Source organism: Corapipo altera, unplaced genomic scaffold (assembly GCF_003945725.1).
Source record: "Corapipo altera isolate COAL_440 unplaced genomic scaffold, ASM394572v1 50, whole genome shotgun sequence".
Classification (NCBI taxonomy): domain Eukaryota; kingdom Metazoa; phylum Chordata; class Aves; order Passeriformes; family Pipridae; genus Corapipo; species Corapipo altera.
The window spans coordinates 6,926,191-6,937,542 of NW_020884889.1; the positions used below are offsets into that span (position 1 = coordinate 6,926,191).

General features: G+C 51.6%; 1 protein-coding gene across 1 annotated transcript; it reads right to left on the bottom strand.

Annotated features, from left to right (window-relative positions):
• Window positions 1-447: 447 nt before the first annotated feature.
• On the bottom strand, window positions 448-8,657 carry RHCG (Rh family C glycoprotein). Its single transcript, XM_027644668.1, has 10 exons — window positions 8,382-8,657; window positions 5,050-5,236; window positions 4,421-4,571; window positions 3,538-3,685; window positions 2,979-3,145; window positions 2,160-2,297; window positions 1,675-1,811; window positions 1,060-1,184; window positions 777-850; window positions 448-676 (listed from the first exon to the last, which is right to left on the bottom strand). The coding sequence occupies exons 1-10, from the start codon at window positions 8,590-8,592 to the stop codon at window positions 611-613; spliced, it is 1,404 nt and encodes a 467-aa protein (XP_027500469.1). The 5' UTR covers window positions 8,593-8,657; the 3' UTR covers window positions 448-610.
• Window positions 8,658-11,352: the final 2,695 nt, after the last annotated feature.

Here is an 11,352-nt window from a genome sequence, read left to right on the forward strand (position 1 = left end):
AGGGAAGGTGATGGTAGAGACAGGTAGGAGTGTAGACAGACTCACAGCTGCCTTCACCCACGCTGTGTATGGCTAGATGAGCACAGGGACAGCTGCTGCACCCCAGCACCCCCTCCCCAAAAAGCACCAGCCTGGCCTGTGCTTCTCACAGGGGCTCAGCCCCTGCCACGGACACCTTCAGGACCACTATCTTAAGGTGTCAGGTCCTAACCCTGGCATCTCCCCAGCCTGCACTATCTAATACATCATGTAACTAATACCCCCAGCCTGTATTGCCATCGTTCATGCCTCCACTTTGGCTCCCAGGTGTCAGGAGTGTCCCAGCGCCTCCTTTTTGCCCCCGGCAGCCCAGAGCTCTCCCGGCAGCTGCCCTGTACCGCTGGTGGGAGAGAAGGAGCCTGAGCGACATCCCATCCCGCTCTGCCGCTGGCACACGGGAGTACAGGCCTGGAAAGAAGAAGACGTCTTTATTTTATCCACAACAGCGCGTTACAAAAGCAGGAGAGTAGGGCAGAGCCCTCGTCGTCACGGGGAGTAAACGAGCCTTCGGCCCCGGAGCGGGGCCCGCGGTCCTGCGGCGGGGAAGGAGCGGGGCGGGGGCGGGGGCGGCTCAGGGCGAGGCGGGTTTGTCGGGGTTGTGCATGTGGTACACGTCGCTCTCCTCGTCCTCCGGCACCTGCGGCGCGGCAGAGCCCCCTGAGCCCCCCGGGCCGGGCCGCGGGCCGACAGCGCCATCTCGTGCCCCCCGCCCCGCTCCCGCCCAGGACCCCCCTCACCTCCCAGTAAACCTCGTCCTCGAAGCAGTTCTCGGCGGCGGCGTCCCCCCAGATGGGCAGCTTCAGGATGCCCCCTGGAAGGAGGCGGGCAGGGCGGTGGGCAGGGGGCCGTGATGCCGGGGGGATGCAGGCGGGATGCGTATGGTCCACCCAAGGGGGCAAACGCAGCCCTGGCACGGTGCTCGGTGCCGTCCCCCGCCCCGGGCGCATCCAGCCATGGGCAGGAGCACGTGGATGCCTCCGTTTTAGCCGCAGGCGGGCACAACTCTCCCCTTTGGCTTACCCACAATGGCCCCCCCGACAAACGCCATCAGCAGAGACACCACAATCCCGGCCGCCTGGAACCCTCCTTGGACACTGGGTGTCCGCGTCTGGTACACGCCAGTGAAGTCAAACGCCTTGATGAACCTGCCGAGGGCAGAAACGGCGAGGATTGCTCCTGGCAAGGAGACGTGTTCTCTGCTCCCTCGGGTACTCCTCCCTAGCCCCATCCCTCCCCTGCAACGGACCAGGAGAGTGTTGCAATGACCAAAACACTGCTCATTTCCTTCTACTCGGGCCCCTGGCAAACCTTTACCTAGGAGGACCACAAAATATAAACATGCCCTTTGTATTTCAGACCTTCAGCTGTACCTGACCCTCCAAAACAACACAGGGGGGAGGGAGGAACACTTCCCTACCCGTTGTGGCTCAGAATAATGCCAAGCAGCAGGACTGTGGCTCACTTTTTGAAGCTACAAGAAGAGGCAAGAGATGAGGCTTTCACACTTCAGTAAGTCCAAGACACTCATTGCACCTCATGTTTTTTTAGGGGCAACTCAACAATTAACAAAGACTTTTAAATGCTCCTTGCTCCCAGCCCAATGTATTCTCAGAGAAGATTTTCAAGCTGTCTTACCCTTCCTTTCCATATACATCCTCTGTAGCTGCAGCTGCTGTGATGGCCCCCACAATGCCACCAATAAGGCCTGGCATGGCGTGGAGGTTGTGGATGCCACATGTGTCCTGAATGTGCAACCTAGACTCCAAAAAAGGCTGAGGGAGAGGGAAGTAGAGAGAGATCAGGGAGATGAACACGGCCCTGGAAAGGATTAGTTCCTTCCACAGAGGATAAGCAGAGAAGGAAGAGTGATATTGTGTCCCATTAAAGTGCTAAGGGCTTGTAGACAAAGATGTGAGCCAAGATCAAGATGAAATAATAAAATTTCCTCCAAACACTCTCCTCTTGGGAGTCTGCATCTTCCTGAGCATTTTGGGGCAGTAATAGAGTCAGAAGTGCATCTCATAAGGGATTCTGGGAAACAGGAATCCTCAAATGGAAGTGAATCCATTTCTGGTCTCCTCAGCCAGACCAGGGCTGCAGACCCCTTGAGCAGCACTCACCGTGAAGTAGACATACCCCACTGTGGACACGATGCCAGAGATGGACCCGACAATGAGGGAGCCGTATGGAGTCAGCATCATCTCCGCGCTGGTGCCCACGGCCACGCCGCCCGCCAGCGTGGCGTTCTGGATGTGAACCTGCAGGAGTAACCGCCCTGTCTTGGCATCTCAGGGAGATTGTAATTGCTCAGGCATGGTGCAAATGGCAAAGCAGAAGAATCAGCTCTGAAAGTGTCTCCAGAGTAAACATCAGGGCCCATTTTCCTGCTTGGTCGTGAAAAAACAAGAGAAGAGCAGGCAGTTTCTGTCTGTAGCACAGGTGCACATAGACTCCCACTCCCTGCACCACACACGTTCTTTGCATCCACAGATCTGGGTGGGGAGTTGCGATGAGATGGAAATTGTCTCACCCGTGTGTCACGCAAGCTCTGCTGTCACAAAGACATGTCACCCACACACCTAACACGCACAAGTCAGCCCCCCGATTGCTCACGAGCTGCTGCACAGGCCCTGCTTGCTGGAGAGTGCTGCCAAACACGGCTCTGCAACGCGCCCAGCTCTGGGCAAAGCAAGTCCAGTTCCTGCTGTGACTTGGGTCCACTGCAATGCAGGGCATCACCCCACTCCTCAAGCACTGCAAGACACATTTCCCACTTTTTTGTTCAACATAATCTCAGTTTCTGCCTGGATGCTGGTTTCACCATTATGCCCTGAAACCCTGCAACTGTTCTGCAAAGGATAAGTGCCAATCGTTTCCTAGACTCTCAATCAGCCTCATTATAAGTCCCCTGGGCATTGCAGGGCTTGCTGCCAGCTTACCATGTCAAGCTTGCCCTTCTTCTGCAGCATGCTGGAGAAGGCCATGGTGGTGAGGACACAGGCAGCCAGTGAGCAGTATGTGTTAATGGCTGAGCGGTGCTGGGCATCCCCGTGATCAGAAATGGCTGAGTTAAAACTGGGCCAGTACATCCATAGGTACAAGGTACCTGGTGGGATGGGGAGGATGGGACAAGCAAGAGAAGGGGAAAAGTGAGAATACAGGGACTGGAAAAAAAAATCCTCTAAACATCTTTCTGCACACGGTGAAATTAAATCCTACAGTCCTGCTGCCCCGGAGCTGCACCCCACATGATGCGACCAGCATCAGGAAGGGCTACCACAGAGAAGGAAAATGTATCCTTGTTTTCCCAAGCACTATCTCAGCCCATCCACTGATGAAGGGAACTGAGTAACTCTGAAAGGTGAAAGACCTCTGGGATACAGAGCTCCTTAGTTCCATATCCTGGTTTCATTTTTTCCCAGGGACACAGGAAGAACCAGCTCTCTACAGCTGAGTGCTCCACATGTAGCAGCGTCCTTGAGTCAAGGGCTGACTCACCGATCATAGCGAAGAGGTCGGAGTGGTACACAGAGCCCTGCTTGTCCTTACTCTGCTCCAGGTTGGGTCTGTACAGGATGCGTGTCACTGTGAGGCCAAAGTAAGCTCCGAAGGTGTGAATGGTCATGGAGCCACCCGCGTCCTTTACCTGCAGCCATGGGGAAACAGAGGTTTGCTTCTGCCATGGCCGCTCATCCTGGAGCTGAGGCCTGATTTGCATCGTGACCGACTTGTTTGCCCATTCAACATTTCTGCCTGCACACAGTCATATGGAGAGGTGGACTGGTCCTGCTCCTGCTCTGGTCCTGTTCTATGTCCCACTCACTTGGTCCTGTGCACAAGCTTCTGCTTGGAAGGCATTGAGGCAGAGGGGAGTTTCTGACCTGTCCCAGTGGCAAGAAGGTTGCAGAGACAGCCAGATTGGCTCCCAGGTGCAGTCTTGTGAGAGCCTGCTTGCTTCCAGCCCTCCAAGCCCTCTTTCAGAGGGCAGGAACCCTGCCTCTGTCAGCAGACATCTCGTCCTCTTTGTCACTTGATTTCCTTCTACAATACCCATACTCCAGCAGGGAAAACAGACGAGATGGAAAGCTCAGGCACAAAGAGAGCGACTGGTCATTTGTGCTAAGACTCTTTGTCTGCTTTGGGACCCAGTGCTCCTGAATTGCCAGGATGGTGTTTAAAATCCCAGAAGATCTCCCTTCTTGGGGAAGTAACACCCACTGGCCCTTTCCTTCATAATCTGCCTAATTTTTCTGCTTGAATTCTAGCATTTTAAATGCTTATGAAGGAACTATAGCTTGGTGGAGCCATAGCAAGGGGAGACAATTTGGAGAGATGCAGAAAGGAAGGAACAGAACCAAGAGGGTACTACCTAAAGCCTTACATGGAGCAGGTTGAGGAGGATGTACTCATTCACTGAAAAGAGTGTGACTTGAAACAAAGTCATGATGAGGAGTTGTATGGGGCTGGTTTTGCCCAGGATGGCCCCAAAGGCAATGCACACAGAGCCCACGCAGAAATCAGCATTGATCAGGCTGGAAAAGGGGAAGGAAAATTGTGGTTTGATAAGGAAATACTCCTCTGTAACTCACCCTCACTCATCTCCAGCTCTAGAGATCCCACCCAAAGGCAAGCAGGTGATTAGGAGACATCCTCGGGTTTTTTCCATTGGCTTTCCTCCCATCCTTACATACTGGCCAGGAAATATGCTTTCCCCCAGATTATTTAGATAATGTGGATTATACATGTTCTCAGCACTGGCATCCACAGTGCTTGGCTTGGGACTAAGAGGGGACACTCCTCTCATGTTTTCCTTTGAGCAGTACCACCATAATGGCAGGTACCTTTAGACTAAAAGGTGGAAGGCAAATGGAGGTATGTGCAGAGAAGAGAGCAGTTTAGAGACTAATTTGACATAACTGAGGGACAGGTGTTGGCAGCTGCTTAGCTCCCATTCCAGCCCTTCCACTGGCCAGTCAAGAGGTGGCATCCCAGAGCCCATCTCCTCCTTACTTCTCCACTCCAATGAGGATCTTCCCATTCTTGAAAGAGTGGAACCATCCTTGCATCAGGAGAGCCCACTGGATCCCAAAGGCAGCAAGGAGGAAATTGAAACCCACAGCTCCGAATCCATAACGCTTGAGGAACGTCATGAGAAAGCCAAAGCCCACAAAGATCATCACATGGACATCCTGGAAAGCTGAGCAGAGGGAAGGGACTGTCAGTTCTGCAAGGAGAGCAGGGCTGCAAGTGCCACTTGCATTTGGTGTCGAAAAGAAACCAACTGCATCACGGGCAGTAGGGAATTCAAGTGACAATGTGTGTTTGTCTCATGTCCCCCTGTTCTAAGCCTGAAAATGGCTCAGTTTTCAGAAACTGGCTTTTGGTTAAAAAGGCTCAGTCTTTTAAGTAAATGCTTATTAAAAGCTGTGTGCAAGAGAAGACCAGAGGCTAATGGAGTGTACAGAAGAAAACATATTTCTACTCAGATTGTTTCTCCCCTTCTGTAAAAGACTTGGAAAATGTCATATGAAATGAACAGTGAAGTTTTGTTAAAATACATGAACGATCATTTTGGGTAGGTCTGTCTGATGCAGGGTCCTGGCAATGGCCCAGAGCAAGGAGAGCACAAGAACAAGGAAAGTTTACAAGTGCATTTTTAAATGCTGCTGAAATCAGTGCCAAAATACCCTTGAGACCAGAAATCCACTTTGTGAGATTTATAGTGCTTAAACCAGAGAGACCCAGTTCTTCCCACTAGTGCTCAGACCTGCTCAGTCGAGCCCCTCAGATGCCCTTCCCCGGGGGAAGCCAGACCTGTGTGAGCCTCTTGAAAGACCTTCTTGGTGCAGTAAACCTGCTGTACTTCTTAATGCTGCACATTTCTATCAGATAAGCATCGCTTTGCAATTAAGTGAGCTGAAGTGCTTGCATACTTACCATGCAAGCCCTCTCACTGCAGGCCACTGTGCCTGTGAATAAACAGGAGACCCAAGGCTGGGATCCCCCACTGGGGATCTGTAGAACAGATGAACACAGCATTGATGGAGCTACACCAGCAAGCTCTACATTTTGCAGTGCACAAACCATTATAACAAGCAATGTCTGTGCACCTCAGAGAGGGCATAAGCTCAGGGCAAAAAAAATTCAGTGATGGCAAATACACTCTACCCCCAATCCACTCTACCCCAAACCCACTCTACCCCAAACAAGAGCTTGGACAGGCTTAAGCCATGTAGTGCCATGTTAATCTACTTGTTTTTTAAAATGCCTCCCATGCCTATGAAATCACTCATAAAAAAGGAAGGAGACAAGATCTGCAGCTGGAACTGTTCAGCAGAGGTCACTTCAAATGTACTTTTCAACATGTCCTAAGAACCATCCTTTCTTACTCTGGTTTTACCATACACTCCCACAGACTTTCCCTCTGCAGCTGTATTTATTCTCCCTCTCTCTCTTCACTAGTGTGAGCAGCATAGTACAAAGCTGGAATTATCTGCTGCCATTTGTATTATATATTCGTTCTTTCATCCTAAAAGCAGAAATACACAGGTCAGAGTTAAAGCTGCAGACTGTGTATCCTCCAAAACCACAGAGGATCCCACTGTGTGTTAGACCCTGTACAAACCCAGGAGAAAGAGTAGGCCTTTCTTCAAACTGCACCCAGTCTAAAACCCTTTTCTAACCCTTGTCTTTGTTTTCCCTTGTGAAGAATAACATTGGCATCATTAAGGGGCAGCCCAGGCACTGCCATGCCCTAAAGGTTTTGTGAGCCTCCTTTTGTGGGAGGACGATTGCCATAACTATCGAACGGAAGTGTTTGGGCTTTGGAAATGTTACCCGGACAAGGAATCCCATTTCTTTTCCCCTAGAGAGCAGATGAGTCACCCATCAGGGAATATCCATGTGCGATTCAAAATGAGAAGGAATTGTCACACTGACTGGACCTGGATTCCCTCTGCCTGCCTTCCCAACCATCTCTGTCTCAAAGGATGTGTCAGGTTGTTACTCCTATCCCTCTGCCACTGCAGACAGGTCCTGGGGACAGTAGCAGGCACAGATATGTTGATACAAATGATCCTCAGGTGTTCAACCACCACACTCTCTTCTGAGCAGCACTGGATGAACACAGGGATCAAAATTCCAGGACTTGGCTGCCTTGTTGTGTTTGTCCATCTCTGCAGAAAGAGACTATTTCTGATTAGACAAGGGATAAAAAACAGCTCTGCTTTTGGGCATGTGAACCCTTCCTCGGGTCTGAAACAGAAACTTAATTCAAAGCTAAACTGAGCAGTTGCCCATAGACTGACTTAGCTGAGTGAATCTACTCAGCCATTTGAGGGGGATTATTTGGCACTTTGGAGCGGGAGTGGGATATGAGGACAGAAGAAACGTCATGTTCTTAGTTCCTACAAGCTCTTCCTTGGACTGCTGACGTCCTCCCAGCACATCAGTGACAAGAGCAGCTCTCAGGCACTGCTGCTGCTTCATGCCAACCTGTGTGGGGCTAGTCCCAAGGGCAGATCTCCAGGGAGAGCCCAGGGCAGCCACAGCCATACACTAACTCAGAGGCTGGCTGAGCAGTGGGTTACTGTAAGCAAATCCTTCTCTGAACTAGCTAATCCTCAGCAGCCACAGGTTGCTATAGCTTCTTTGATTTAGCAGGTGTTTTTAATGGAAATGTTCTAAATAGATGCATGACTCAGGCCTGTTGCTTCCTTGGAAACAATTGCCTACAGAAGCAGCCTGTTCTGAAAGGCTCACAGAGATGACCAGCCCTGTAGATCAAAGCCACCCAAAGGCACTTCCCAGCCAGAAGGGCTTTAACCACCTGAATAATCCCTGTGGCACTACTGTGCAGTGACCCAAGAGCCCTGGGAACCTGGCAACTTAGGAAGACTCTGGCATCGAAATGCCAGTCGCTAAAGGGTAATTCGCTAGTGAGGGGGAGGACGTAGGAAGGGGAGGAAGATGTCACAGGATCTCGACAGCCATTCCTCTGTATGCACAGAAAGGCTTGCTCTGATCCAGAGCTGAGGGAGGGGGCAGCAAGCTGAAACTTGCAGGGTGCTGGGAACACGTCAGCCCTATTCCTGGAAAAAAGACGTCACAGTACCCTGCTGACAGAGCCCCAAGAGTGCCTGGAGGGCCACGAGGTTTTTCTCTTGCTCTTTGGTGCACCCCAAACCAACCACAAGGCAAGAGCCTGTCTTTCTAGCAATAGGTGGAGAGATTGCCTCTGACAGGCTCTGCCGTAGGACAGAATAGGATGGATGTGATGGGTTGGGATGGGATGGATTGGTGGGGACTAGCCAGCAGCAGGACTACGCTTCCAGAATACTCACATGGGTATCGGAAGTAGAAATCATTCTCCATGTCACTGGTCAGGTTCAGCTCTCGCTTCTCTTCCTCCCAGTGTGCGTCAGCTTCGGGGCCGAAGCGCACGAAGACCCCAAAGAGGACAATCATGGCCACCTCCCAGAGGAGGCAGACGAGCGGGAGCCGCCAGCGCATGTACGTGTTCTTCACCATGCCCTGGTGCCTCGGCCTGTCCATCCACAGGGATCTGCAGGGGCCTGGCAGCCTGTGTGAGCCCGTGTCCCCTGTGCCCGGACACTGCCAGGGACATATATAAGTCGGGGAGGGCGAGGTGGGGCCCAGGGAGGTGCCTGCGGCAGGATCACATTTCAGAGCACTGGAGCCCCAGCAGGCTTGTTCCTCTAACCAACCTTCCTCCCTGGGAGGCGGGACAGGACGAGGCACCTTTCCCCTGAGCTGCTCTGAGCACCTCTGAGCCCTGCCTGCTCAGGGACAAGTAGAAGATGTGAGAGTGGGAAGTGGAGCCTGGGCGTCCAGCCCCCTGCTCTGCCCAGTCCCACACCCTGATCCCTGCTGTCCTGAGCACCCTCCCTCCCTGCACTGAGTGGTCCCCTCACCACCCTCCTGGCTCTGCACCCTTCCTCAGCTGCAACTGAGGTGAAGGCAGAGTGCCTTTTGCTTCAGCTCTCAGCTTTTGGAAAAGCAGACTGTGGTGCAGCCATAGGAGGAAGAGGAGATATGTGACTCTAACCAAGATCCTGCATGCACACACAGACATGCAATGGCCCAAGGCTGCCATATAGCTATAAGGATGTTCAAGTGACATATGTTCCTTTATTTCCCAAATTACCCAGTGCATCCTCCTGGCAAGACAAACTGTGCTGGAGCTGCATGAAGCATTACTGTGAGATGGTGCTGTGGATGGGACTGGAGACCAAAACGTTCCCTCCTCTGGTATGGGGCATTCTTTAATTAACAAACACAAACAAAAACCTCCTTTTTTTCCTACTGTTTTGAACTATGTGCTCTTTCCTCAAAGAGCTAGGCAAGTCCTTCAAACAGATTACAGCTCCTTCCTCTGCCTGTAGATCCCTGGGATGCCTGTCAGTCTTCAAGAGATAAAAGACTGCAGCCCAGGCAAGCTGCCCAAATTTGCTGATGGCATCTAATTGTGGCCAGCAGGCTGAGCAAGCAGCACTGATTTCGGTGTTGATTAGGCAATAATTTGAGTTTATTAGTTTTTCTTGTTTGCTTTCTTCTCAAAATGGCAGATGGCAGAAAAATGCTGTGGATGGTCTTGAAGTGACTGACGGCCAAACAAAACCATTCTCCAATCTCATTTGAACCCCGTGCAGGCAGCAGAGACAGCATTGTGAAGGAGAGAGAAGCCCATCTGCCTGGCCCTTACCCTGCATGAGCAGAGCTTCTTGTGACTGGGGTCACTTGGTGGGGACACCTAAAGCAATTGGATGTTGCTGTTGTCTGGAGGACGAGCACTCCCTCAAGCGATGCTGCTCAGGGTATGTTTCTGAGTCTCCCATTAAACATGGTTTCTGCAGGGCAGTCTCAGCTGTACACACCAGGAAACAAAAGACTTCCATCTAGAAAGAAGCTGAAATCCCTAAACAATACTTGAGCTCTAATTGCTGGAAGCACTGTTGACAGTTGCATGTTCTTCTGCCAACTACGTGGTAGGACCAGTATTCTGCCCTGCCCTAGAGCAGCTCCTAGACACCTTGAGAAATGCAGCAGAGGCACAGAAGAGCATTTTAAAACCCAAGGGTTTTAAACTTGCTAAGGTACTGTAGCCACCAGCAGTTATGCTTTGTGACTACTCTTCAGCAAAACTAACTGCAGAGCTTTTCTAATCCATGGTCTCACTGAAATGGCAGTGTCTCCAGAAAAGGAGCTTGCAAAGCCCTTGCACAGCCCCAGGAGGCAGCAGGTCTGTCCCATCTGCTGTCCCCAGCCCCTCTCCCCATGTCTGAAAGCCCAGGACAAAGCTAATGGCTTTTCTGCTGGCCTGATAGTCTCACCTTGCTGCACTGCCTGGTGCTGCCGCTTCTTATCGGCTCCCAGATCAGCACTTTGTCACTGCAATCCCATAAGGGCTGGCATGCTCCACTGGCTGCCCATGCCAGGAGAGCCCATTAAAGGACCAGCTACTCTCCAGGCTCCTTTGCAGGGCCAGGATGACACTGGAAAGGTTGACAGGGCCATGCCAACACAAGTGCCTGCAGCAGTGCAGGCAGAGTGCCTCCAGTGATGGGTTAGACCACCATTGCATCCACCCTACAAGGTACCTAACTGCATGCTAGGACACATGGGGCAGCTTTCATCATGCCCCAGCCACCAATATCCAAGTGGTTAAAAGTCCTGTTGGAAACTCCAGGCTGGTGTGAACTAGAGCAGTGTTTGCTGGAGACAACGCTCGCCTGCTCCACCATGGAATTCGGCACATCATGTCCAGCACCCATAAGAGCTGGAAGCTTTCCCCAGAAAATCACTGAAATGATGTTGGGGGAAAAGGTATGTTTGTCTTTCTGTTGAAGAGACATGGGACTAGGTCTGGCAGTGGTCATGCAGTTGCCTTGGGTGAAGGTTGTATAGTGCTGGTCCCAGCTGGGTCTCTCCCACTTTTGAACTTTAATGAGCACTAAAAATATTTGAAAGATGTAGAGACAAAATCTAAATTACACTGAAACCCCTCCCTCTTGCCTGGAGGCCTTGGGGCAGCTTCCCCCTGGAAAGGAAAAAATGGGGGCTCCTTGGGTCACTGTGAACTGTCCTGGCAAATCTTATCCCAGCCAACGCGGGGCCAAGGCACTGTGCTGGCTCTGAGAGGTTACCTTAAAGCTGTGGACTCCAGGGGTCTGGAGGTGCCCAGGGGAAAGCAGCCCTTTTTTCAGCCCCCACGTATCCCTTGGAGAGAAATGCTGGAAGCAGGACAAAATAAAGCAAGACTTTTTTAAGTTAAAAGAAATCCTGTCTGGATCA